The following is a 27,340-nucleotide window of genomic DNA, read 5'->3' on the forward strand; positions in this document are numbered from 1 at the left end:
TTTGCTACGAGCCATTCAGGCCCTGTACAAACAAAGCAGGAGTTTGGTTCGCATGGCCGGCAGTAAGTCAGACTCGTTCCCAGTGAGAGTTGGACTCCGTCAGGGCTGCCCTTTGTCACCGATTCTATTCATAATTTTTATGGATAGAATTTCTAGGCGCAGTCAAGGGATGGAGGGTGTCCGGTTTGGTGACCTCAGGGTCACATCGCTGCTGTTTGCAGATGATGTGGTCCTATTGGGGACATCAGGCCGCGAACTTCAGCTTTCGCTGGATCGGTTTGCAGCCGAGTGTGAAGCGGCTGGGATGAGAATCAGTACCTCTAAATCCGAGACCATGGTTCTCAGGCGGAAAAGGGTGGAGAGCCCTCTCTGGGTCGGGGATAGGCTCTTGCCTCAAGTGGAGGAGTTCAAGTATCTCGGGGTCTTGTTCACGAGTGATGGTACAAGGGAGCGGGAGATTGACAGGCGGATTGGTGCTGGGTCAGCAGTGATGCAGGCTCTTTACCGGTCTGTTGTAGTAAAGAAAGAGCTGAGCCATAAGGCAAGGCTCTCGATTTACCGGTCGATCTACGTTCCCACCCTCACCTATGGTCATGAGCTTTGGGTAATGACCGAAAGAATAAGATCGCGAATACAAGCGGCCGAAATGAGTTTCCTCCGCAGGGTGTCTGGACTCTCCCTTAGAGATAGGGTGAGAAGTTCAGTCATCCGGGAGGGACTCGGAGTAGAGCCGCTGCTTCTTCACGTCGAGAGGAGCCAGCTGAGGTGGTTCGGGCATCTGGTTAGGATGCCTCCTGGACGCCTCCCTCGGGAGGTGTCACAGGCGAGTCCACCTGGGAGGAGACCCCGGGGAAGACCCAGGACACGCTGGCGCGACTATATCGCCCAGCTGGCCTGGGAGCGCCTCGGAATCCCCCTTGGAGAGCTGGTGGAAGTGGCTGGGGAAAGGGAGGTCTGGGCTTCATTGCTTAGGATGCTGCCCCCGCGACCCGAACCCCGGAGAAGCGGAAGATAATGGATGGATGGATGGATGGATGGACTAGAAAACTAGAACTAGAAAAGATTTCCCATATCCCAGCCTCATAAGACTGTACACCCCCAAACTGTGAAAAACAATTTATACACATAATATACACAACACATTATAAAAATATTTTGATTGATGTTTGGCATCGAGAAAAATTAGTCACATGTTCCCAGTGAGAATGGTAGTTGTATACTGAGCTATATTTAGAGAGTACTGAATTAAGATGTTTATAACTGTGGAGAATGGTGTATGATTCTGGGATTTTAGGATATGGAACAAAACGTAGCAATGATTCCATCAAGGAAATATGAACAACAGAATTTATTGTAGGGGTAGACATTTTGTTTAGTGAAACCTGGAATGCATGCACAAGACCATTTAGGACACAGGTAAGTGTTCAGATTCATACCAACCTTCAGTTGGATTATGCTGAAGGGGCCAGGCTAAAACCAGTAAGTACACAAAGAGGCACTACTACATTTACAGATCATTTACACTGGTAAGGGCCAGCATGTAGATCAAGGTCAAATGCCAACTCAGGGAAGGGTAGTTTTTGCAATTATGTAATTTTTTTGCTGCTTAACTAGAATAACATGAAAGAGGCATATAACACATGAACATACAGCAGGCTTTGTGAACATGTACTTACATTTCAGCTCAACAAACTGCAATCCCAGTCTCTTAAAAAGCATGCAAACTGTGATCTGGGGGGCAAAATGGGCATTTAGTCTATAGTTCAGTGGTTTCTTTCTTCTTATCCACAAAGGGCTGCTGTCCACACATTATCAGTTGTTTTAAAGACAGACCAACTGATTGTGAATAAATGAAATCAAATGGGGTCTACTTTGTTTGGAATGAAGACGAGCAGCCAGTATTGCTAAAATTATATTTAGATTCTTCTTTTGTTGTCAAACATGAAGCCCAAAGGCCCAAAAGTTATACTGATTTCCACTGAATAACAATTCAAGCCTTAATTTTCTATAATAATTTAGGGCTGAAGAATTACTGGGGTGTTGTCTCAGCAATATAATTATCATTGATCAAAGTTACAAATATTGGCTTATCAAAAGCAGGCTTTTTTTAATCTCCCTCAAACCCCACTGCTTTTATTGCTCTTTAGAGAATGTGACAAAGATATTAAAATGACTACACTGTAGTACATTGACTACAAAACCCTGTTTGCGAGTATGTGGATTAAAATTTCTCTGCAATACTCAATGAAAAGTTGACTGTTTATGCTAGGTAGTTTTTTTTATACCCTCAGTTCATATCTGGTCTATCTCACAACTGGTTAGTGACCAGTTCCCTGTGTCAGTGGTACTTATGTCCCAAACCCAAAATCTAGGCATACAGTGAGATGCAGCTTTGAAAGAACTGACAGGAAGTGTAAAGTCCATATTTCCAGTCTTACTCTAGTAAGCTGAAGAGAGGCAGAGCTCTATCTACAGCCAAAAAAATAATTATAAGATGAAGAGCATAAAGGATATACAGCGAGATGCATGTGTCACCTCACATTTGGCATGACAAAGATAAAATAAAATAGAGCAATACTGTTGTATACATATAAAAACACTAGGTAACTTGGCAGTGTGAATTCACAACTATACAACAACAAAAGTAACCAAAAAATCCAAAACTTTACATACTTATCAGATTTAAATAAAAGAAAAAAAGAATGTACAATCCATCAAAAGATAAAACACAGGACACATATCCAATTAAGAGCTTTTTTCCCTTTTGCTAGTGAATGCACAGAGGGGATGCAAGATGAAGAGGGGGGAAGAAGAGGTCCATCTTGGAATGTTGCTTGAACTCATCGTTGCAAGTAACACCAAGTGGGATAGTTGGATGCATCAAACTTCAAATTCCGGCAGTGACTGGCCCCCTGCCCAGCTGAAAATTTCACTCTATACTGACATGATGACTCAGACTACCAGCAACGTCTCAGATTGCCACTTTAGCCACCTGCTCTTCCAGTTTGGCAATTCGCCTGTCCTGAAGTGTCACCAGATCTCTAAGCGATTTGACTTCTCGGAGGAGCTCCTCCAACTTTACTTCATTCTTCTGCAAACAAAATGGAGAGAATCTCTCAATGCAAAAACACACAAACAGTAAATACAATTAAGATCTTGCTGTGTTTATCATTTGATGAGAAACTATTATTGTGCATGGTCTTTTCTGCAGCAAGAAGAAACATCCTTTTTATTTCTGCCATGTTTATTTGCTTACATCAAAACAAACAAAAAGGTCTGAAGAGACTTGAGTCTGTCATTATAAAAATGTAAATTCAATGAAAATATAATTACCTATGCAATTTATTATATAATTATGCTTACAGTATAGTAAAAAGACAAATATATGTTGTTGCCAGAAGAAACAATTATCTTTAAAATCGTAACTTTACAGGAGAAGAAAAAACCCTTACTTATAATGTAAGACAATGGAACCAGATTTCAAACAGGTAATTTACATGATATTGTGTCACAATTCTTACTCTAGTAAGCTGTGGAGAGGCAGGCTTCTGAGGAGCCGATGTCTCTTCCACCTTCTTGGGTGACTTGTTGTCCAGAACATTCTTCTTCACTACTTTGAGGTCGCGGTTCTTGCCTGGGACATAGCCATGTTTGAGGGATATCAGGATAGGATCGCCGTTCTTGCCCTCAAACCACTCCTCTGCTTCCAAGGCATAGTCTGGACCTGCCGTGTCTGGATAAAGATCATCCTGGAACAAGTCTGACTGCAAGAGTGGAAGAGCAGAAAAAAACAAGTGTCAGCATTCATTCACTTTTTAAATAGCCAAATTCCATGACTTTTAGATAATAGACTATTAGATAAATAACATTCATGCCAAATATCTAAGCAAAAATACAGACTACATCTAATGAAAAACATTCCACCCATTTATATTTTAGAGAGCTCACTGATTGGAAGGATGGGAACTCTGATAGGTGGCACTAACAGACAAAGGGGGGAAATCAGAGCCAGGAAACATGTCAGAAAAACTAAACATGAACGCAGCTCAGTCACAGCCAACAGTTGCAATTGCCTATTCTCTCCATAAACCAGAAAAACACATTCGATTTCAGCTTTCACACCAGTCACTCAACTATCCTTAAAAGAGGTGTAATTTTAGCATCAGTTAGCTACAACCAAACCTGTTCTGTGTGGTGGCACGTTTAGCTTGCCATCTAAGCCCTTTCCCAAACACGACAGAACAGGTTAGATTTCGGCTTACTTCTTACTTACTATTGCTTACTTATTTTACATTTGCTTTCTTAAGCATTTTTATCATCTTAATTTGAGTCAACAGAATCAATCCTGAACCGTGTTAGGTTGCATTGTTTAGGTCTATAACCTGCTTGCTAAGCTGACGTTATGGTAGTCTATCAATGCTACAGATCCAAACATCACAGAACAGATTTAATTTCTAATTTCTGTTCTTTCACTGTTTGGTCAACTTCACTCTCAGATTTTAATAATTATTTTTAAATCATCTAAACGTATCTCAGTGCTTTAGCACTGAGCTATAGATCACTGTCTGATCCAGATATTTATCGTAGAAACCTGGCTTGGGCACCTCATAAAAGATGCAGCTTTCATTAATTACATTCTATAATTAAAAGAGAATTGAGAGGAGGTGGAGTAGCTATTTTCATAAGAGCAAATATCCAAACTAAATTTGAAACTAATTGCAGTTTTGATGTTTTTAGTTTAGCTTTGAAGATGTCATCAGGGAAAATTACGACATAATCCTTTATTAGTAAGGATTTACAGGCCTCCTTCCCCCCCCCCCCCCCATCTTCTGCAATCGACAAAATTGCTGATCTTCAATGATTGCATGCAGGTTCAGAAAAGCTGGTCCTATGGAATTTTAATTTTAACTAATTGTCAAATGCCTCCAAACCTTTACAAATAATGAATGACAATCTTACCCTCAAAGAGTCAATCACTTAATCAACTCACCAAACCTAAAGGACCCAAGCAAGTCCACCCTGAGTGTTTTAATTTTATCCAATAGAATGGAAAAAAAAGTTTTGTTTTTTTTATCTTAGTGACCATTGCAGCTGCATTAGAAGCATGCAGCTGTATTAGAAGCAGCTGCATGAAAAAAGGCTCTTGGATGGTGGTTAGAAGAAATCTGTAAAAATTTAATGATCATGAAATTTCCATTGTTGATATAGCACTAGATAATTTTTGTAAATCATGCAATGGTAAACCAAAATTCACCCCACAACAAGCTAAGAATGAGAAATAGATGGAGTCCCTGGTTTACTAGTTGCTTAAATCTAGAAATAAAGATTGTACCATTGCCAGACGCATAAGGGAGAGAGAACTGGCTCACATTCAGGCAGCTGAGAAATACATCTACTTCTGCTAAACCAACTGCAAAATCAGAGTATTATCTCAGCTTGAACAACAGCTCTTCCAATATTCAACAATTTCTGTAAAGCAGTAAATTTTCTCAAAACAACTCCTCTTTTATATTATCTAAATATTAATTTAATATTTAAATATTATTAGCCAAAAGTATTTAGTTAAATTGCAGTTTAAATCTCTCAGGTGGGAAAGGGTGGAGAGCCCTCTCTGGGTCGGGGATGAGCTCTTGCTTCAAGTGGAGGAGTTTAAGTATCTCGGGGTTTTGTTCACGAGTGATGGTACAAAGGTGCGGGAGATTGACAGGCGGATTGGTGCTGGGTCAGCAGTGATGCGGGCTCTTTACCGGTCTGTTGTGGTAAAGAAAGAGCTGAGCCATAAGGCAAGGCTCTCAATTTACTGGTCGATCTACGTTCCCACCCTCACCTATGGTCATGAGCTTTGGGTAATGACCGAAAGAACGAGATCGCGAATACAAGCGGCTGAAATGAGTTTCCTCCGCAGGGTGTCTGGACTCTCCCTTAGAGATAGGGTGAGAAGTTCGGTCATCCGGGAGGGACTCTGAGTAGAGCCGCTGCTTCTCCACGTCGAGAGGACCCAGCTGAGGTAGTTCGGGCATCTAGTTAGGATGCCTCCTGGAAGCCTCCCTCGGGAGGTGTCACAGGCAAGTCCACCCGGGAGGAGACCCCGGGGAAGACCCAGGACATGCTGGCGTGACTATATCGCCCAGCTGGCCTGGGAACGCCTCGGAATCCCCCCCAGGGAGCTAGTGGAAGTGGCTGGGGAAAGGGAGGTCTGGGCCTCATTGCTTAGGATGCTGCCCCCACTACCCGAACCCCGGAGAAGCGGAAGATGATGGATGGATGGGCAGTTTAAATGGAACACCTGCACATCATGATTAGGTGGAAATCGTTCTCCATTTCATTACATTTTGCTCTAAATGAAATGAGTTACAAATAGCAAAGACATATTTATTTAACCTAGCCAGCAAAATGAGTTATCTAACTGAAGTTTAATTTGAGAGGGATTAGTGTGAAGAAGTAACAATATTTACTAGGCTACTGAAGTTTCTCAGGTGATTTTATTCCTGTTCAAATCTGCAATGCCAGTGACTTTTAACGCAAATTTTAAAGCATTTAGGAGAGGGGTGTAACAAGAGTCAGTTCACAGCTTTGAGTGCCCAGAATCCAACAAAGATTGTATAAAATCAAATCAATAAGAGTACCTCTGGGGTTGACGTAACCACATTTGTGTCATTTCTGGTGCATGCACACTCACGCCACTTATAATGCATCTTAAGCGAGTCTTTTTCTCATCTTGACTCTGCGTCCAAACCACCCATGCAATATTAGTGTGCTTATTATTGCAATTTTGTCAAATTTGAAAAAGTAACTGCACATTTTACAGGTTAATTTAAAAAAAATATTGGGTGATAATCTGCCAGACTGTTCTACGGTGAACTGGGCTGAACACCAGATATTTACAAGCCAGCGTATCTTCCCATCTGTATACTATAATTTAGTGGAAGTAAAAGTGTTTCTGTAATATGGTTTCTTATATACATTTCTTATAAACACACACACACACACACACGTATGTATAGTGTGGTTCTGGAGTGCAGACTGCAGGCCACATAGCAATGCAGAGAATCTCACCTAGCTGGTAGTCAACGAAAAAGCAAAATAGAGAGATTTAAGATGAACATTTGGAAACGAATGGATTTTATAAACATAAAACATATTTTATGAACATATAAAACAATTTATAAACATGTTAAATCTGCAATGAGAGACTATCAAACACTAAAAGGTCTCAAAGCTGAAGTTAGTGAGCTTCTTGTTGAAATGTGACTATCCACTTTAAATAGTGCCACATTTAAATTCTGGCACCTCAGGCAGAATTTAAGGTAGAACGTGAAAATTCAAACAAGAAGCTGACTTCAGTCTCATAAAACGTTTTTGAATAGTTTCTTGTAAAAGGTTTTACAAGAAACTATTCTACTTTTGAAGAAAGCTAAAGGTTAAAACAAAGTAAGTCTACGTTTTCATTTTTAATTTTTAGCCTATACTAGGACATTAGCACATACTGAGACATACTGGACATAAAATGTTGTAGCCCTCAAGGTGTTTTGAATTTTGTTGAAAGGAAATGGAAAAAAATAACCTAGCTTTAATGCAGAAGGTGCCAGTCAGATTTCATGCTCATTCAGTTGTGTTTTTGTTATGTGCACATCACAGACTGTCTGGGCACTGCACTTCCACACTTCTAAGTTCCTCCTTTTGCTTTCTGTCAACATTACATTATAAATTAAATATTTAGAAAATCGTTTTTGGACATTTGTGAACCGATTCAGAACCATCCACATCCACCCCTAGTCCACATGCAGATATATTAGTCTCGGGTCTATGTGCTTTTCCATTAATTTTCCAGCACTTATTTTTCCAAAACTTGTCCCTTCCTGTAAAACCAAATTTTCATGACTATGCAAACCCTGATACCAAAAAGCTCTCGTTTTAAAGTTTGTTGCATGACTGAGATATCAGGATCCTCAGGACATCACCCCTCCTTCTTGCCAGCAATTAGCAGCTCTGTGGTGCATCCAGAAAGCCTACTAGTACTACTAGTAACATCTGTCTTTCTCTCCCTATATCTGTAAATATATAAATATATAATACACTGATTGTTGATAATGTAATATCTCCATATCATCATCAATATATCTGATTTTCTACAGTAAATTAAAAATTAAAATGTTTGGCACCGCGTGCATTTGTTTTATCATTATAAATACCGTTTTTGGATACAGTTATACAGTACTACTACTATGTCACATGACCGCTACAAAGAAATTGAGGCAACGATTTGTTGTCTGCTTATATCATAAAATTTATATATAAATTGGGTGGTAACTTCAAGTTCACCTTCAAGTTGTGTTAGGTGCTTTGGGAGCTGTAGGAGGGCATGAGGGCATGGGGGTTGGTGCTTCCAACGCATTTCTTATCATTACCAAGACCATTGGCGTTAATCACTTCATAGCAGGGGAGTGGGCTACATGGTGGCTGGTTTCCCTTACAAAACTTTTCGTAGCTTTAGTCATTCTAGTGTTAAAAAAATTGGCACAAGGGCATGTTTACCACTGTGTTGCATCACCTCTTCTTTTAACAAGAATCCGTAAGCATTTGGGAACTGAGCAGACCAAGTGCTGTAGGTTGGAAAGTGAAAGGTTTTCCAATTCTTGCTTGACATAAGATTTCAGCTGCTCACCAGTTTGAGGTCTCTTTTGTTGTATTTTTAGGATCCAAGCACACATGTGCGTAGAACCTTATTGTATTTGCTAAAGTTTTTCTTATTAGGGTCCAAGCACACATTTGCACAGGACCCCATTGTATTTGCTCAGATTTTTAGGGTTCAAACACGCAATACATGCTCTGATTTTTTTTCTTCTTTTTCTCCTGAAAAATGTGTGGAGAAGAGATCGTAAGTCCTAGAGAGACCAAACTTGGTGGGTAGGTCTAGTTTGTGTGCTTCTCACTAGGCAATACAAATGACCCTGATTGGCCAAAGGGGGCGCTATAGAGCAGCAAAACACGTTTTGCTTCATATCTCCTACACCATGATGTGTAGATACAAAATTCTTTTTTGTATATGCAAAGCCACACAACTTTGCTATTTGGACCATTTAGCTCCGTCCACTTACATTTTATGCTAATTTGCATAATATGCTAAACCTACTTTTGCGAACTAGTCCTACGATTTTCACACAATCCTCATGGTTCTAGAGTCAAAAAATTCATGGGAGTCTGTTCCTCAATAATTGTCAAAAAAAATCTTGACTTTTCTAAACAATATGGCTGCCATATGCTAATTATGCCTTCTTGATTGAAACTTGAAAGGCATATTCATGACAATTTTGCGGAAGCCTTTGAATTTTTTGGTGCGCATGTGTCAATAAGGGGCGGGGCAATTGCCAATTAACTGTCTCTCAGCATCCGTGCATCTGATTGAGCTGAAACTTCGGAAGTAGCATCTACTAGACAGACAGTATAAGATATATTGGTTAGTGTAGTGGGTAACACCTCTGCCTTCTACGCTGTAGACTGGGGTTCAGTCTCCCCACCTGGGTAAGCACCCTACACTAAACCAATAAGAGTACTTGGGCAAAACTCCTAACACCACCTTCGCCTAGCTGTGTAAAATGATCAAACTGTAAGTCGCTCTGGATGAGAGCATCTGCCAAATGCCGTAAAAATTTAAAAAAAAAAAAAAAAAAAAAAAGGACTATAAGTGAATCTCTAAGGACAATTTCACACATTAAAATTTATGGCTGCCATCGGCCAATCAGCAGGCTTGACAGGCTTAACATTGACCAATCATCATGAAACTTGAATGGTGTCTATGTAACCACTTTCTAACAACCAGTGAAGTTTCAACAGATTTGGCCACTGGGGGGCACTATTCATAAAAATGTATATATTTATACGTTATTACAATACTATTTTTTTTATGCAAACAATGTATGAATCTTATACCATACATTGTATCAAACAATTTTACCATTGCATGTTTATTACAAAAATGCACAGTTTCTTGGTAATCATTGCGTGTTTAAAAACCATGCTTTTAGAACTAGTCTGTGTTTTGATCCAAACTTCTCAAAATTGGTCTCAAAATACTCTCTCGCCTCTCTAGGGACATAATTATCAAAAAAATCTTGACTTTTTCATTCAACATGGTTTTGGTCAAACAATTCATCACTGCGGCCTTGGCACTGCTAGCTTACTTTGCTATAACTCATCATTCTTTGGTCATTTTATCTCAAAACTTTGAGTACTTGTATATATTGAGACTCTGACAAGATATGCAAAATAAAAAAAAATAACCCTAAAAATCATTACAAATGCTATTACAATGTTATGACAAAGTCTACAGATAAACACATGGTGCCATTTGACTCAGTTCACTGATATGAACTTGTATTCTCTGGTATTTTGAATTTTTAATTTAAAGACAACTTATTATACCAAGGTCAAAAGATCAATCTCAATAAAACTTAGTGGACATCTTGATGAAGGTCCCTAATCAATTTTTCATAACATGTGGAGACCTTGGGTCCAATTCTGACACACTTTCACTGAGCTCCTCTATGTCAAAAGGGCCCCTTACTTGCATTGGGTCTCATTATGTCATGTTTATCAAAGGCTTAACATGGAGAAACAAAATATTTTGCAACACAGACAAAAAGTTTACCATTATTCACGTATTCCTTCAAACCTTTGTAGATCAGTTAATTGAAATGTAAACATAAATTAGGTTTAAAGCCCCCTCCTCATAATTCATGAAAAATGAAGGCCTGTTGATGAACTCAGACTTGTTTTCAGCCTCTCTAAACCTAGATGTGCACAGACAAAAATCTTTTTGTGCCTCATTCCTTGGGTCAAGCCAATCAACTTTGCCACTATTACCATTTAGCTCCGCTCACTTAGATTTTTTGCTAATTTGCAGAACCTACTAGTCCTAAATTTTCACACAATCCTCATGATTTTGGTATCAAACAATTCACAAGAGTCTGTGCATAAGTAATTATAAAAAAAAAAAAAAGACATTTGCAAACAATACAGCTGCCTTATGCTATTTAGCCCTTCTGACAAAATTCAAAATTCACTTAAGGCTCTATAACTCGAGAATCTTCTTCTTCTTTCAGCTGCTCCCTTTAGGAGTCGCCACAGCGGATCATCTGCCTCCATCTTGCCCTATCCATTGCCTCCTCTATTTTCACACCAACCATCTCCATGTCCACCTTCACTACATCCATAAACCTTCTCTGAGGTCTACCTCTTCTCCTTCTACCCGGCAGCTCCATCTCCAACATTCTTTGACCAATATATCCACTAGTCCTCCTCAACACATGTCCAAACCATCTCAACCTGGCCTCTCTGGCTTTATCTCCAAACTGCTCCACCTTCACTGTCCCTCTGATCTGCTCATTTCTAATCTTGTCCAGCCTTGTCACTCCCAACGAAAATCTCAGCATCTTCATCTCCGCCACCTCCAGCTCATCCTCCTGTCTTTTAGACAGAGCCACAGTCTCCAAACCATACATCATCAGGATGCACTACTGTCTTGTAAACCTTCCCTTTCACTCTTCTGCTATCCTTCTGTCACACATCAGCCCTGACATCCGTCTCCACCCACTCCAATCCTGCCTGCACCCTCTTCTTCACCTCTTTTTTGCACTGTCCATTGCTCTGGATGGTTGACCCAAGATATTTGAAGTAATCCAACTTTATGACCTCTACTCCTTTCCACCTGCCTCCCTCTCATTCACACACATATATTCCGTCTTATATCTACTGACCTTCATTCCTCTCCTCTCCACTGCAAACCTCCACCTCTCCAGATTCTCTTCCACCTGCTCTCTACTCTCACCACAGATTAATGTCATCTGCAAACATCATGGTCCATGGAGCCTCATCTGTCAACCTGTTCATCACCATTGCAAACAAGAAGGGGCTCAAAGCTGATCCCTGATGCAACCCTACCTTCACCTTGAAAGCATTTGTCACTCCAACTGCACACCTCACCACTGTCTCACTAGCCTCCTCCATGTCCTGCACCACCCTAACATACTTTTCAGCTACACCTGACTTCCTCATACAGTACCACAGTTCCTCTCTTGGCACCCTATCATATGCCTTCTCTAGATCCACAAAGACAGAATGTAGCTCCTTCTGACCTTCACTGTACTTCTCTACCAACACTCTCAATGCAAAATTTTTTTTAGCATTACACAACTTTTTTCAAAATCTCTCAAAAACTATAAAATTTCAAAGCTGCAATATTTGATATGTTGTCTTTGTACTATTTCAAATTAAACATAGGCTTTTAGATGATTGATATCATTGCATTCTGTTATATACATTTCGCACAACTTCTCTAGAAACAGGTTTGTAAGAAAAAGTAAAATAAACAATACATCACAGTTGTTGGAAGAACACCTTATATCTACAAAATGATCATTTTACAGACGAAGGAAAAAACCTACCTTACTTTTAACGCAAGTCAGTGGAACCAGCCTTCCCACCAGCCTCCCCCCTCCCCCCATAATGGAAATATGGGGTTTTCTTCTGATGCCAATGATATATAAATAACCCTGTGGTCTGTACGTGTAAGCACACAGCAGCTTTTATGGCTCAGCAAAAACGGAACTGAATGTTTTACATACAAAACACTCATTCATCTTTTATGTGCATTGCAGATTTTAGTAAATACTAGTCATTCACACGGTCAGCAGTAGTGGTTGTGCTAAAGATTTCTCAGCTTTGCTGAAGCAAAAGTCTACGAGACCCTGCATGATACAACTGACCAACGGAGGTGCCCTACAAATGGGGCTAGTGAACACACACCAAGCTATACTAAAGATATACTAAAGGCTAAACCTTTCATTACCCCAAGAAATCAGCTGTTCCTTCTCTTTAATGTTCACTTCCTCAAGAACAATCTGGATAAACCTCAAAACTGAATACACAGCAAGAAATAAGGGATTACTGACAGAAGCAGGTCTCAGTTATTGAGGTAAGTTACTAGAGTGTTTTACACTTTTCTAGCACTTATTTTCCACAATGCTTTTCAGGCCTGGAAAAACACAATTCTATATTCTACAACTCAAGGATATTCATGACTGTAAAAACCCTAAAGTGTAATTAAAACTTCACCTCTGTCTTACGTACTATACTCTTGTTATACTATCAATATTGTAATAAAACACTGCATCACTACTCTGATGCAAATTTAAAGTGTTCAAGTTTTGAACCAATCATGCCATAATATTGCTGACCATAAGGATAACATATGGATCTTTGATGCAAACTTCACAACTTTGTGATGAAACTGATTGTTTCAACCATACTGATAAGACAACAACTATAATAATAAGATTAATAATAGAAAAAGAAGAAGAAGAAACAATAATAAAAAAAAAACATACAATATTAATGCAATAAAATAATGTCAATTATCAGTACTACCTTTCTTGGGACAGTCATGATAATTGGCTCACACTTCCTCTCATGAAGTTTATAAAACCTGTGAATACAAGGTTTTCCCAGTCAAGCTATGCAAGTGTAACTGCTGGTATTAAAATGATAAAAAAAATTATAAATATTAATACTGCATAAAAATAAATAAAATACAAGTAACTTCTGGGATTAAACAAAACATTAATGATCAATTTTACTGACTTAACACTAAATAAACCTAAGGTTTCAGTATCTGACAGTCACTAAGGGAGGGAAAAAAAAAGACTACTGAAGAGCCATTAACTTTTGATTTTAGGGGTGGGTTATCTCCCTCTGGTGGAGATCTGATTATTAATGAGCTCAGTCAACTTAAAAAAAAAAAAAAAAAAAAAAAAAAAAAAACACATCACATCACATCATGATGCAAGTTGACCCAAGTTTTAACCAAATGCAGGATTGCCCTATAATTCCAAGACCAATCCAGTTAATTACTCAACTTAAGTTCAAGTCAACTTCCAATGCACAAAGTGCAGCAACACAGTAACCTACATACCTTGCTATCTCACATTTATTGACGTCTAGGCCCCGTTTGGGCATGTAGCCCATACCCCTCTGTGGCTCTTTGCTGGAGAAGGTATTAAGGTAATGAACGTATGGGGCTTCATCTGTGATCTCGAAGTACCGGATGCTGCTGTCGCCCTGAGTGAAGTGGTTTAAAAAAAAAACAAAAAAATAAAAAATTTACATCAGCCTGGGGTTGTCACATATACCAGAAGTGCAGCATCACAACTGTTGCTACAAACACTGGTTTGTCATCGTCTGAACACCCAGTGCTCATCATACATATGTGCCTCATTAAGAAAAGCCCTTATCCATGTACCTTGTATGAAACATGCACATTTACGCAGGTGTGAGTCAGCTAAAGAAATGCATTCAGCAACATTTGTTGAAAATGATTTACTTAATTATTAGTTATATTTTGGCTGTTGCTGTTGTTCACATGAACAATATAAATAAATGAAGATTTTATATTTTGTAACATTCATATCTTCTAGGACTGCTAACTGGGTAATTGGCTTTCAAGCAGGCAGATGTGAGTTTGGTTGTAATATTACAAGAACAAATTAATTAAAAATAATATAATAATAATTTAAGAAAAATTGTGAAATTTGCCATTATATGATCACTATGCAAAACTTTGATGAATATTTGTAAACCTTATGTCGGCTGTTTCTAGGAAACATGCCACATTAAGGCCACAGAATAAAACTTCACCTGTGTTTTAGAAATGCTAATGGCTATGTGTCTGCCCATCCTAGCCTACATAGATAAAGAATTGAAAGTAAAGATAGAGTATTGTGCCCAGAAACATAATTAGCTAAGCATATGAGGCTTATTATGGGGCTAGATTAGGCTTATTCGTCATGCAGAGACTGACTCTTAGCGCCAGTTTCTCAGACCTAGCCTAAGCCTAAGCCTAGACTACTATTTTCAACTGTGATTACCCACTGCCACTGCAATTTAACCCAAGATTTAGCTTAATTTAAGTCCACAAACATGGTCCTTGGTGTCCAATGATTTCATGGTTCAGTGTTTAGAATGTAGTCCATGGTTTAGCATGGATTAGTCAACAGTGACTTCTGCAAAAATATAAATATAGAGGAATAAAATAAGAAAAACAATTCACACCCACCCAGACTTTAACTGGCATAAGGCAAATCACACCTACACAGACTTCAGCCAATAAGTATACACTAACAAATTTCTTTCAAAATGAGAGAGCGATCTAAAAATAGTTTTTGTTTGTGCAGTAGTCTTGTTCACTGTCCAGACCATAAAACAAAATTACACACCAGTCAAAGCCATACAATGTCTCTATGGTGAACTGATTTGTCACATGCCCAGATGTATGCCTACCTTTCCACACAGGTAGACAACATTAGTGTCAGGGTCATAGAACGGAAGCAACACTCCATTACTGGTGTCCATCTCATGCACAGAGATTGGCCCGTCCATATTTTTCTGTGAATTACATGTTACTTTCAAGAAACCTTCCTGGTGTTTTAATGAGAAATTTCAATAAAATTCACAGTGATTACACGAACAATGAAATTTTTTAATGCTCTAAAAAAAAAAATTTTTTTTCTCTGGGCTCACCGGATTCCACAATGCCAACTGTCTCTCACTCATGCGGCTGAAGCCAGTGGTGAAGATGTTACCATCAGCAAGGAAGATGGCTCTCATGGGCCGCGCACCCTCATGGGCCTTATCCTTTTCCTAAAAAAACAAACAAACAAAAAAAAACAAACAAAAAAAAACAAACAAACAACAAAAAAAAAAACAAAAAACGCATTGATAGGTGAACTACAGTGATAAATAGTGTTCTTCTCATTTTTCTTCAGATAGCCACTATTTTTCCATGTTTGCCACTGCTTCGATATCTATTGTTCTATATTGTTTCTTCAATATATTCAATATTGAATCTCAAGTTCACGAGCAGCATTGTGACATAACTAAATTATACAGAAATACAGAACAGTCGTATGCAAAAGTTTGTCAACCCCTGGTCAAAATGCATGTTATTGAATTTCTAAGTTCCTAACTTCTCTAAAAAGAACATATTTCTACATATTTTAATTTATTATTGTTAATTTGCTAATTTTAACATACTGAAAAAAGTGGTCTGCACAAATGTTACGGTGCATACAGTGTGTTTTATAGTTTTATATTTTATCTACCCAATATGTTAAACAACAAATAAATTAAAATTGTGCACAAAAATGACAGAAAAATAACATTTTCAAAAGGAGAAACAGGAATCATGGTCGAAGCAACATGTCTATATGTAACCATGTAAAAATTTGGTACTTTTAACATTTTATTAAGAGGATGTAGAGGTTGTGTTAACTTATTTCCAAAAGCTGGGGGAAAAAGACCCTTGATAGCCTTGTAAAACTCTAAATCAAGCTGTTGCTACTCACTGCAGTGATTTTGCCCTTACGCGGGTCAATGACACGGACTTTCTTGTCCTTGCATGCGGTGCAGATAAGGCTGCCATTGCGGTTCCAGCAGACACTGAAGATGACGTCTGGGTGCATGTCATCCAGAGTGATCAGTGTCTCACCAGTGCCCACATTCCAGATCATGATTGTATTATCACATCCTGAACAGGAGAAAGAAGAAGAAAAGATGTCAATATCTTTGTAAGTGAAATAAAACCTGACAATGTTAAATGTAGAATAAGTAATTTAACATTTTTTTTGCCTACAATATTCATTTTATGCACTTCTACCCAACATCAGCTCAGTGAGACATACTTATGTAATTACTGGTGAAGGTATATATGTGACAATCAAAAAGACACCAAGGCTATATGTCATTTGACATGGTTAATTTACTTACCATCTCAAAAAAATCTAAGTAAGACTACATCTTTCCGTATTGGTTTCATTATGGCCTTCCCCCTTGTTATATTCAGAGCTTAGGCTGAAAAAAGTGTTTTCTCACCTTATAAGGTGTTTTAACACCTTACATTAATGATCATAGATGTTTTGTAGATTGTCTTTCATTTTCATTTAACTACATTTTTATTACATCCATGTTTTACATTCAACTTATCTTTCTTTCTAACCTTAAACGCATTACTCACCTAATATAACTTAAAGCCTAAAACTAAAATATATGTATAGGCCTTTACCACCTTATTTATGTAAAATGTCAGTAAATTAATTTTAACATGTGTTTTTGAATGTTCTAATGTTTTTCTGGCACTTTCAAACAAAGGTTATGTTTACATTACCAAGATCAAGTGGCACAAATCCAATTTTAACAAAGATCTGTTTTCAGAGCTGTATGAACACACAAATCAAATCAAAGCCACTTTCATATGTAGTCCTAAATTGGATACATAGCTGACTTTTGGCCCCGCGACTCTAAAGTGAATGATTAGATAGAAATTCATGTTCTTTTTTCCATTGCACATAACCAACAAGTATTAACGTGGCAATAGCACCCAACTTGAAGTTATGTCAGGAACAGCTGCAAAAACAATACATCTGACTTTTTTCACTTTTGTCTCCTCTAATAACAAACTGAGAGCTGTTTGGAGCAATTTATCATCACAGTGAAAGCTTGTGCTGCTACTTAGTTTGGTGTTGTTCCTAATAATTTATAAACCCCTGGTTCAGAGACAGGCAGTGACCACAAAGACAGTGAGGAAGTGGTCACCTGAGGCTGCAGAATCACTGAGGAGCTGTCTAGAGGCTACACAATGGGATGTCCAGTGTGAACGACATGGTGAGGACATTGATGCAGTAACATCATGCATCACTAACTACTACAATTTCTGTGTGGACTCTGTTGTACCCTCCAGGACTGTTCGATGCTTTCCGAACAACAAACCCTGGGTCACCAGTGACTTAAAGTCTCTGTTGAACCTGAAGAAAAGAGCATTCATGGCAGTAGATAGGGAGGAACTGAAGAGGGTACAAACAAGGCTTAAAACCTCAATTAAGAAGGCCAAAGAGGAGTACAAGTCCAAGCTGGAAAACAAACTACAGCTGAAAAACACTCGTGATGTCTGGAGAGGCCTAAAACACATCACTGTCTTCAACCGACGCAGCCCTATTCCAGCAGAGGAAAAGCATGAATGGGCAGATTAGTCAAACCAGTTCTTTGTGCAGTTTGACAACGGGTCTTCTTCTGCTCTATTGTGTCCGTCTACCACGTAGATTAACACTCCTACACAACTACACCATGGGCCATCTACTGCCACACCTTGCTCCACCACAGCCATTCACACCTGTGACCATCAGAAACAACTCTCTGCAATGGACACGTCTCACCCTCTCCCCACAACTGGAACATGCAGTGATGTTAGATTCACTGCTAACTGATGTTAGATTTCACAGTTTCACATGAAAGTTGAACTGAAAAAACTCAAAAAGAGCAAAGCAGCAGGACCTGATGGCATTGAACCCAGGGTGCTGAAACTGTGTGCAGAGCAGCTGTGCGGAATTCTTCAGCACATCTTCAATCTGAGCTGCAGCCTAAAGAGAGTCCCAGTTATGTGGAAAACATCTTGTGTGGTTCCTGTCCCCAAGAAAAGGCAACCGACAGGACTGAATGATTATCAACCAGTTGCACTGACATCCCACTTAATGAAGACACTTAACAAAGGCTGATGCTAGCTCTTGACCCTCTGCAGTTTGCATACCAGGATGGCATTGAAGTGTATGATGCAGTTATCTACCTGCTGGACAGAACATACTTTCACCTTGACACATCAGAAAGCACTGCGAGGATCATGTTCTTCGATTTTTCTAGTGCATTCAACACCATACGGCTTGTACTGTTATGGGAGACACTACAACTGATGCAGGTGGATGAATCCATCATCTCATGGACAAGTGACTATCTGAATGGACAACCTGAGACTGCAGGGCTGTGTCTCAGAGAAGGTTGTGTGCAGTGTTGGGGCAACCCAGAGGACTGTGTTAGCCCCATTCCTGTTCAATCTGTACATCTCTGACTTCAGGTACAACACAGAGTCGCGTCATCTGCAGAAATTCTCGGATGACATGGCCATTGTGGGGTGCACAAGGAATGGACAGGAGGAGGAATACAGGCAGCTAATGAAGGACTTTGTAGACTGGTGTAAGCTGAACCAGCTGCATTTAAACATCAGTAAGACTAAGGAGATGGTGCTGGACTTTAGGAAGTCCAAACCTGTCTTGGCAGCAGTCACTACTGATAGTGTTGATGTGGAGGTTGGGACATACAAATATCTGGGTGTGCACTTGGACAGCAAACTGGACTGGAGCTGTGACACACTAGCAGTGTACAAGAGCCAATACTTATCCAGGTGCCAATGCCGTCTCTTCTTCCTGAAGGGGCTGAGGTCTTTTGGTGTGTGCACTAAGCTCCTATGGATGTTCTACCGGTCTGTTGTAGCAAGTGCTCTATTCTATGCTGTCGTGTGCTGGAGCAGCAGCATTAACAACAGTGCTCTGAACAAATTTAACAAACGTATTAGGAAGGCTGGCTCTGTTGTAGGAGTCAAGATGGACTCTTTTGAGGCTGTTGCAGAATAGAGGACGCTCAACAAGCTGCTAGCCATCTTGGACAACGTGACGTGAGAAGAAAACTGATGCTGCCAATATTCTGTTTTTTTAATATTTCACTTTCAAGTTGCTTATTTGCACTGTATTAGGTGTGTAACAACTTTAACCCTATCTCAGCTTCAACAGACAGTTCATTAACAATTTTAGCATTTACAGACAAGCTACAGGGAAGCATGAAATTAACGTGACCATGTGTCATTGCTACAAACTGTCCAGAAGGTTGTATCTACCTGCACTGAGGAGGACGTCACGGGCTGTTGGATGCCATGATACAATGCCAACTCGCTTAGAGTGGCCCTCCAACACCACAAGCGGCTCAGAGAGAGCACAGGCAAGTCCATTCTCAGGAATTTTCCACACCTGAGACAGAGAGTGAAAAATAACAGCATTTTGACTTTTAAAATTCAGACAGCCTTGATGCTAATGAAGTTGTGTGTCTATCTGTGTTCATAATACAGCCAAATAAGTCATGAATAGTAACTGTTTATACCATTACAGTGCAGTCTTCAGACCCGCTGGCAATCACATGATCATTGTGTGGGCACCAGTCAATGTCCAGCACTGGGCCTGTGTGACCACAAACAGTAGGGTAGGCCTTATCGATGCGACCAGTCTGTGAAAATAAAAGCTTTGCAGGTTAGACAAAAATACTGGTAAATACTAGTAAACACAGACTGTCCCATATATATATATATATATATATATATATATATATATATATAATTTTTTGGGCACTGAACCATTGCCAGTAATCAATAGTGAATATTTGAAACTTCACCCTGCATGGGGTGGCAATATTTCATTTATAAAATCTGCATCCGAGTCTTTTGTTTCTTTTTGTCGCTGTTTCACAGCAAATTAAAAATAAAGCTGCGTTATGCACCGTAACCTAGAGTTGTCCAAGTTTCTCCTGAGACCCCTTCACAGATTTCTGCAGCTCATCTTTACTAATTATATTATATTACACACACACACACATATATGCGAATCCTAACATTACAAACCAACTACCCAGCCAACGAACAAATTCTAAAAACTAGAAATTGTAATTATTTTTTCTAGTTATTTTTGTAGTTCTTTTTTACTTTTTATAAAGCAATGCTTAAGCTGATTAAATGGACATCACCCTGCAGTCAAAACCAGTTTAAGTGCTGCTCATGCAACATTGTCATGCCATATCACTTTTCCAGCCATATTCTTGTATGTGAAGATAAAATCTACTTTTTAAATAACAAACCATCAAGGCCCTTTCTGTACTTGGCCATCTAAATTTGCTCAATTTACTAAAGTACCATTATACGGCATTCACATCAATGTTTCGGAGTTCAGCTCATGCATACTAATCAGCCAACAGTATTTCTTAAAATCTTTCACATAATTTTTGCTTTTAGGGTTCTTCTTTTCCAATATCAGTATGTTTTTCCTCTGTAGATGAGTGTTGAAACTTTACATTTGATTGTGGCAAGGACTTTTATGGAGTTTCTTCTGCTAATGTGTAAAAATATCAGACTGCATGTTTAGTGACACTTGTTACCTTTTGCAGAGGGAGAACGAGAAAGGCTCCACCGCCGCTTGCCTCAACAATGATGGCGAGGAATTTGGGGTTAACTGCGCAGAATGCACTGTCCCAGGTGACCCGTGAGACCCTGATATCATCATAGCACTGATCATTCTTCACCGCTTGGCCAAACACATGACGGAACTTGCTCTGCCGAACCACTCGTCTGATCATCTCTTTAAAAAAAAAAAAAAAAAAAAGTGCAAAGCAGGTGATGGGTAGAAAATAAGGTCATTAAGGTTAACTGCTGACTTAGCAAACCTTTATGGGATAAGTCTTCATTTTAGGATTTCAGTCAAGAACAGTGAAGTGGTCTATAATAATCCTGATAACCACACATTTAATAACTGAATAATCAGCCTAATCATACACCAAACATAAGTGTGAGTTTTGCTCCAACCACTTGGACAATGAAAGGCCACAGCTAGCGTATTTCATTCACAAGTAAGCCAGCTGCATCAAAATACAGCATTTGCTACTAACAGCAGAGGACCACAAATGACACAAGAAACTGATGTGCGTACAACACAACTTTACTAAACAACCCCAATGAACATTTTGAAAGTGTTGCACCGGCTAACAAGTCAGATGTTACTTGTGTTATGAAAAGTACTAAAATCACTTTTAACAGCCATTCATAAATGCATCAAATGTTGCTCTAAATACATAACTATGTTTTTTATTAAGTATTCCCTAATAATCCCCATAAAAGCAGACCTCAATACAGTGGCACCGTTTTGAATGCAATATTGCATTAAACACGTGTAAAAAAAAAAAAAAAAAAAAAAAAAAAGAAGATCTGACTGATACTTTTATACTGCAGTAAATGTTAGGGAGCCTAGTATCATTATGGACTGCAACCTACCGAGTGTCATTTACATCTGCTTCACAGTTTTAAGGTGTATATGTGTGTTCAGTTACAGTTTCATTTGTTTTCAGCGAAGTAATTTTTAAAATAGTAGAGTACCATTTATAGTATTATTTTAAAATATAGTACAAAAATTTGTTTTAACTTACCAACTTTGTTAAAGACTGAAGGTGTAGATGTAATTACTTGTAACAATTACTAGAAACACATTCACAATTCATTAAAAAAAGTAGGCTCTATATTTTTCCAACTTCAATACTTAACACATCAAAATAAATATGATTAGTAAAAAAGGCTGTATCATGCTGGTAAATTTATTTCTGCGCACAAAACTCTATACTAAATATCAGCACTATAAAACATAAAAGATTGCTTTAAATAAAATATGTAGTATATGTTTGAATAAAAATTGAAACCATTTTGAATTTATATATGGGGGATAGTTTTGTTATTGTTTACTTGGGGAGACTTTATTGTAACTGTGTTTTAACTGACACTGTTGGTCATATAATTCAAAACAGTGCTATTTCACTGTGTATTCAGTTATTTAAACTGCTATTGCTCACTGATTAAAAACACTTACGAACTTACAAAAAAAAGTACAATCTTGGGAAAAAATAGGCCTATGTCTAATGTTATAGGAATATGACAAGAAGACCAAAAGCTGAAGATGAACCTATTTAACTGTATAAAATCAGTTACATTTTACAGAGATCAGGGTCAAGATGACAATTTATAGATACAGCAATTTTTAGGCTTTTTAAATTCTCTAACTTGCATGCTTATCTCAATCTATATATCACCAAACTAAAACAATGAGCAGAACCTGAACTTACACTCAACCATGTTGTCATTCAAGTGATTCCATGTGAAAAGGGCTGTGAGAACATAACCAGTGAAATGACCAAAACAGGCAGCTCTTTTTTTTTTACAGTAATCATAGTATACACATTCAATTTGCGACTGATAATAAATAATTATTTACTGACCTTTTTTTTAAGTTCTGCATATATCTTTAATTTTTTTTTTTCTTGGTTAAAAGAAAACTAGCTTTCCAACTTTCCATGGACTCCATCGGCCATACTGCATCCCATAGCAGTTAAATGCACAAATGTCACTGTAACCTGTAAGAGATGCCCCTATCTTCTCTTACAAAACGCTGCAGCAGGTCACGTCCTATGCATTCTATCTCAAGTGATACAGTGCAGGCCTACTAACGCGGTTTTCTGAATGTATTTACGATATGCTAGAAAGGTAAATTTTGTTTTTCCCACCATTGCCACTACCACACTGCGGTTTTCTGTATGAATAAAACATGGAAGTGGGTACTTTCTACGGATCACTCTGAATGTGTTAACCAGCCTATGCGCGCAGCTGGGTTTCACGATGGTTCCGTCACGGAGATGAGCATTCTGAAGAAAACACAAATAAAATTAAATGAAAAAACGGTTTTATCGCACTTTTTGGGCGACCCCACTGAACATATGAATACGTGTTGGCAAGGAAAACATTCAAAACTCTTCGTACTTGTTCCACAGGGCAAAACGGCAAAAATAAGTCAAAATCCAACAGACTGCACTGCTGTGTCCGCTGGGTGTGAGTAAATAACGCTAGTGCTAGCCAGCTAACTGTAGGCTAAGAACAAATGAATGAATACATGCTTTCATTTGCAAGGAATTTCCGTGTTTTCTAATAACCGATAGGTTAAATGGGAACAAATGTTTTCAGTAGCTAATTCAGCTGATCACTTTGCCATTTCCGTGTCCAGTTGTTTGCTGATACCACATAAATTAGCACTGCTTTTCTTTGATTTAATGCGAGACTGCTAGCTGGTTAGCCAGCTAACGTTGCTAGCTACGTTCCTACCCCGGCGTTGTAGTGATAGGGCACAACTTTCATTTAATGCGTGGGAATATAAATATATGGCCATTGGCGCAAATATGCAATGAAAACGTACAAAGACACAACAGAAAAGAGTAAATACTTTAACTGCAGCTATTCGTATTCATATCACTGTGAATCACTGATGCCTGCTAAAATGAGCTAACACTGCCTAGCCGCCCACAGAAAGACCACCGTGATGTTTCTTACCTCTTTTACTATTTACTTGTTCCAAAACGTTAATTTCAAAACATTTGTTGTAGAAAGTCCCTTCTATCGATTGCTGTTAGTCGCAAAGCTCCCTCGTCTTCTTTGTGAATGAACAAGAAGAGCAACGCCCTTTTCTCCTGCGCTCCCCTCCCCTCCTTATAAATGACCATCACTCCAGCTCAAACATCATCTCAAAGCATGCAGCAAGTGTTAAACCTCATTCTACATATTATAGCTGATGGATACGAAGGAAGAAAGATCAACTTTATCCACAGCTTCTAGGTACAACACCTTCTAAAGTATGTTTTTATGACACATTTTCTGCCTGATTTGCCACATGACATTCATTTTGCATTATAAATAAAACTAAGGTTTTCAAGCAACAGTCACATGTATAGGTCTGTCAATTATTAGGAGCATAAAAGGTACTAAAAGATGAACTTACCTTTTTTTGTTAATGGTTTCCTTTCCACTTTAGTTGTAGATGTTTTTTTTACATCAAAAGTTTTTGTCATTTGTAGTACTTTAACAGTTTGTCTTGCAGCAGCAGTCCTGGATGTTGTTTCATTTGCTTTGCTGCCACACCGTATCATTTTTGGATGTAACTGGTTGGTTTCTCTCACAAGTTCAGAGACAGGTCTATATCTGGATAGGCCATTTCCATCTAAGGTACATGAGTCACTGCTTAGAGTACTATCTGCAGCTGGAACATCATTTCTGCTTGTGACTGAAGACAGTTCAGGTTCCTCTGCAGCCATTGTACTCTCTATATATGGCTTGTAATCACACATGTCATCTTTTAAATAACATGCCGTACCTTCTGAAATGGAGTTTGTGGTTGACAGAACATTCCCTGCCATGTGAGCAAATGCATTTGGAGGCTTTTTTGGGATGGGTGGTGGAGGGCCTTTTATTTTTGCTTTCTTTTCTAAGATGTGTCTCATCTGAGATATGTCCAGTCTTCCTGGTTCTTTTCCAGTGGCAACATCAACTGTTTTTGTCCAAAGGGCCATGCCAGATGTGACTCTTTCATCACAAAAATCTACAGGACCATCTGCTTTTAGATTAAAACATCTTAACATGCACATGTAGCATAGTGAATCTGGTGTGCCTGGACAGAATGGCATATTGAGTGGGAACTTGTCTACGTCTTCAGTAACAGACTCTATTGCTGCCTTTCTTCTTCCCATTTTGATATTTTGTAGAAGAAGCTCAGAATATTGTCTGGGCTCATCTGTTGCATGTGAAGTCTTTGCAGCAACAACCTTACTAAATGGGCTCTTTGGCTTTTTTGGAATAGGTGGTGGTGGTCCTTTAATTTTAGTTGTTTTTGGCGTGTCAGAAGCCAAGAGACCTGAGTTCATACTCTGGATTTCAGTTTGTGGCACAAACAAATAGGACACATCAGTAGACTTCCTGGCCCCTTTTTCAGGTGTATGGTGAATCTGCTGCGGTGATGTGACTACAGCAGTGAAATAGAGAGGCTGTTTTTCACGTTGCAAAGAGGGTGTCAGGGTCTCTCTCTCATCAACACCATCTGAGAAGTAAACAAATTTGGAGGAAGACACGATACATTTTTTTCCCTTTAATTTATTCTTGAATTGCTGTTTAGACATGTTTCATGACTGATTGCCTCCACTTTATTATTGTTCCTTAAAAATTCTCAGCCTATTTATTTTGAATAATTCACAAGAAAGAACTGAATGATTAAAAACAAAGTTCTAATTGTTTTATGTAAAATTGTTATATAGTTGCTATGCACACAGAAAGCATAATCTGTTAGACAAGTGACAAAATATACAAATATAATATTTATGCTTCGGTAAAATAATGTATAATGTTACTGACAGTTTTATTATTGTAATTTGCTGATCAATTTATGTTAATTATAGTACTGATAGTGAAGACAAAACATTCCTTACCTGCTTTGGTCTCATCAGCCTGGCCATTTGACTCGAGTTTTCTTATTATGGATGACTCTCTTTTTCCAACATGTGAATCTACACTACCACTAACTAATATCTCATGCAGTGGTGAACCACTGCTATTTTCAGTTCGGTTCTTTTCAGGTGCTGTCTTAATCTCTACTAAAGGACAGGATAAAGCTGTTTGATAAAGTGGTTCACAGTCTCTTTTCACACACAGTAATAGTGCTCTAGACACACCCACTTTGGCTGTAGGAGGTTCTGCTGTAACAACTTTTTTAGCCCCCAGCTTAGCTAAACTCCCAAATGGGACAGCGGTTGAGCACTTTCCCATAAGTGTCAATATGTCCTTTCCATGTTTGAGCCTGGTTACGTCCTGGCTGGTGTTAAAAGGGTCAGTCAGATCATTTAAGTTCAAGTCTGAATGAAATTTCCAAATGTCCTTTGGCTCAGTGGCCTCCTTAGTTATCAACGGGACCAGGACATCTTCTGAACAAGTGAGGTCTCTGTTAACCCCAGGACCAAAGACAGACAAATCAAATGATGTTTTTTGTTTTGAGCTGCTGTATTTCCTTGTTGAGCATTTCTGATCTAATTCCGGTGAATAAGCAGTAATGCACAATGTTTTGGTCATACCTTTGCCTAAAGTGCTTTCCTTGTTCTCTGATCCATTCATGACTGTTGCAAGAACAGGGTTATCAGTCTTACTTTCAAATATTTCTTTGTCGTTCTCTATTCTTTTTTCCTTGCTTACAATCCCACTCTGTCTGTGAGATGCAGACCAGATACCACTGTTGTCAAGAAAGTTGTCTTCCATTGAATTTTCAGACATGTTCAGAGAATCTTTGAGATAAGCCAGAGTTTGGTTAGTCGTTTCTGTCAGCTTGCTGTTGTGTGGTGAGGCTCTTCAGAGTAATAGTATCCTTTAAAACTGTTTCTGACACTGAGTGACATAGATGCCCAGTCAGAGTGAGTTGTGTTGTACTTTCCAGGCACTCTCAAAAAGACTCCAATCCTTTTGGTCCATGTTTGTCTTTTCACTCTAGTTGAGAGAAGGTTTACATTATTTCATAAATGTGAGATCCCACTGTTTCCGCAACATAACAGCCATCCAATGAGGGGTTGAATGCTTGCATGTATTCCAGGTCAGTTGTTATGGCTTGGAGACTCCCTGGCTTGCTCACTGCTGTACTGTTCATCTAGCATGGACTGAGCCTTTTTTTTTCCCTCTTCTTTCAACTTGTCTTTGTCTTGTTTCTATTCAAATTACTCAGAGCAGAACAGAAATTACTTTACGTTACTGTTAGCATAGAGCCTGTCAAGCCAGGCTAATATCTTTATTAAACGTAGCTCTCTCTTA

General features: G+C 38.7%; 2 protein-coding genes across 2 annotated transcripts; both read right to left on the reverse strand.

The window, feature by feature from the left end:
- Positions 1-1,324: 1,324 nt before the first annotated feature.
- On the reverse strand, positions 1,325-24,213 carry LOC108413414 (coronin-1C-A-like). Its single transcript, XM_017685914.2, has 11 exons — positions 24,056-24,213; positions 21,073-21,272; positions 20,029-20,151; positions 19,769-19,898; positions 16,398-16,579; positions 15,574-15,693; positions 15,334-15,438; positions 13,970-14,115; positions 13,426-13,483; positions 3,522-3,764; positions 1,325-3,091 (listed from the first exon to the last, which is right to left on the reverse strand). The coding sequence occupies exons 2-11, from the start codon at positions 21,268-21,270 to the stop codon at positions 2,972-2,974; spliced, it is 1,425 nt and encodes a 474-aa protein (XP_017541403.1). The 5' UTR covers positions 21,271-21,272; positions 24,056-24,213; the 3' UTR covers positions 1,325-2,971.
- On the reverse strand, positions 23,360-27,340 carry LOC119262282. The gene is made up of 3 exons (XM_037533689.1): positions 25,978-27,340; positions 24,501-25,592; positions 23,360-23,376 (listed from the first exon to the last, which is right to left on the reverse strand). The coding sequence occupies exons 1-3, from the start codon at positions 26,810-26,812 to the stop codon at positions 23,360-23,362; spliced, it is 1,944 nt and encodes a 647-aa protein (XP_037389586.1). The 5' UTR covers positions 26,813-27,340.

Source organism: Pygocentrus nattereri, chromosome 23 (genome assembly GCF_015220715.1).
Source record: "Pygocentrus nattereri isolate fPygNat1 chromosome 23, fPygNat1.pri, whole genome shotgun sequence".
In the NCBI taxonomy this organism is placed as follows: domain Eukaryota; kingdom Metazoa; phylum Chordata; class Actinopteri; order Characiformes; family Serrasalmidae; genus Pygocentrus; species Pygocentrus nattereri.

Excerpts from the sequence above, each read along its gene's own strand:
- LOC108413414 (XM_017685914.2), bottom strand. The coding sequence starts at position 21,270 with ATGATCAGACGAGTGGTTCGGCAGAGCAAGTTCCGTCATGTGTTTGGC. Across the intron at positions 15,694-16,397 it reads GTAAGGGCAAAATCACTGCA|GAAAAGGATAAGGCCCATGA; the intron begins GTGAGTAGCAAC and ends TTGTTTTTTTAG. Across the intron at positions 14,116-15,333 it reads TTGTCTACCTGTGTGGAAAG|GGCGACAGCAGCATCCGGTA; the intron begins GTAGGCATACAT and ends CACTTCACTCAG.
- LOC119262282 (XM_037533689.1), bottom strand. The coding sequence starts at position 26,812 with ATGTCTGAAAATTCAATGGAAGACAACTTTCTTGACAACAGTGGTATC. Across the intron at positions 25,593-25,977 it reads GGCTGATGAGACCAAAGCAG|ATGGTGTTGATGAGAGAGAG; the intron begins GTAAGGAATGTT and ends TTTACTTCTCAG.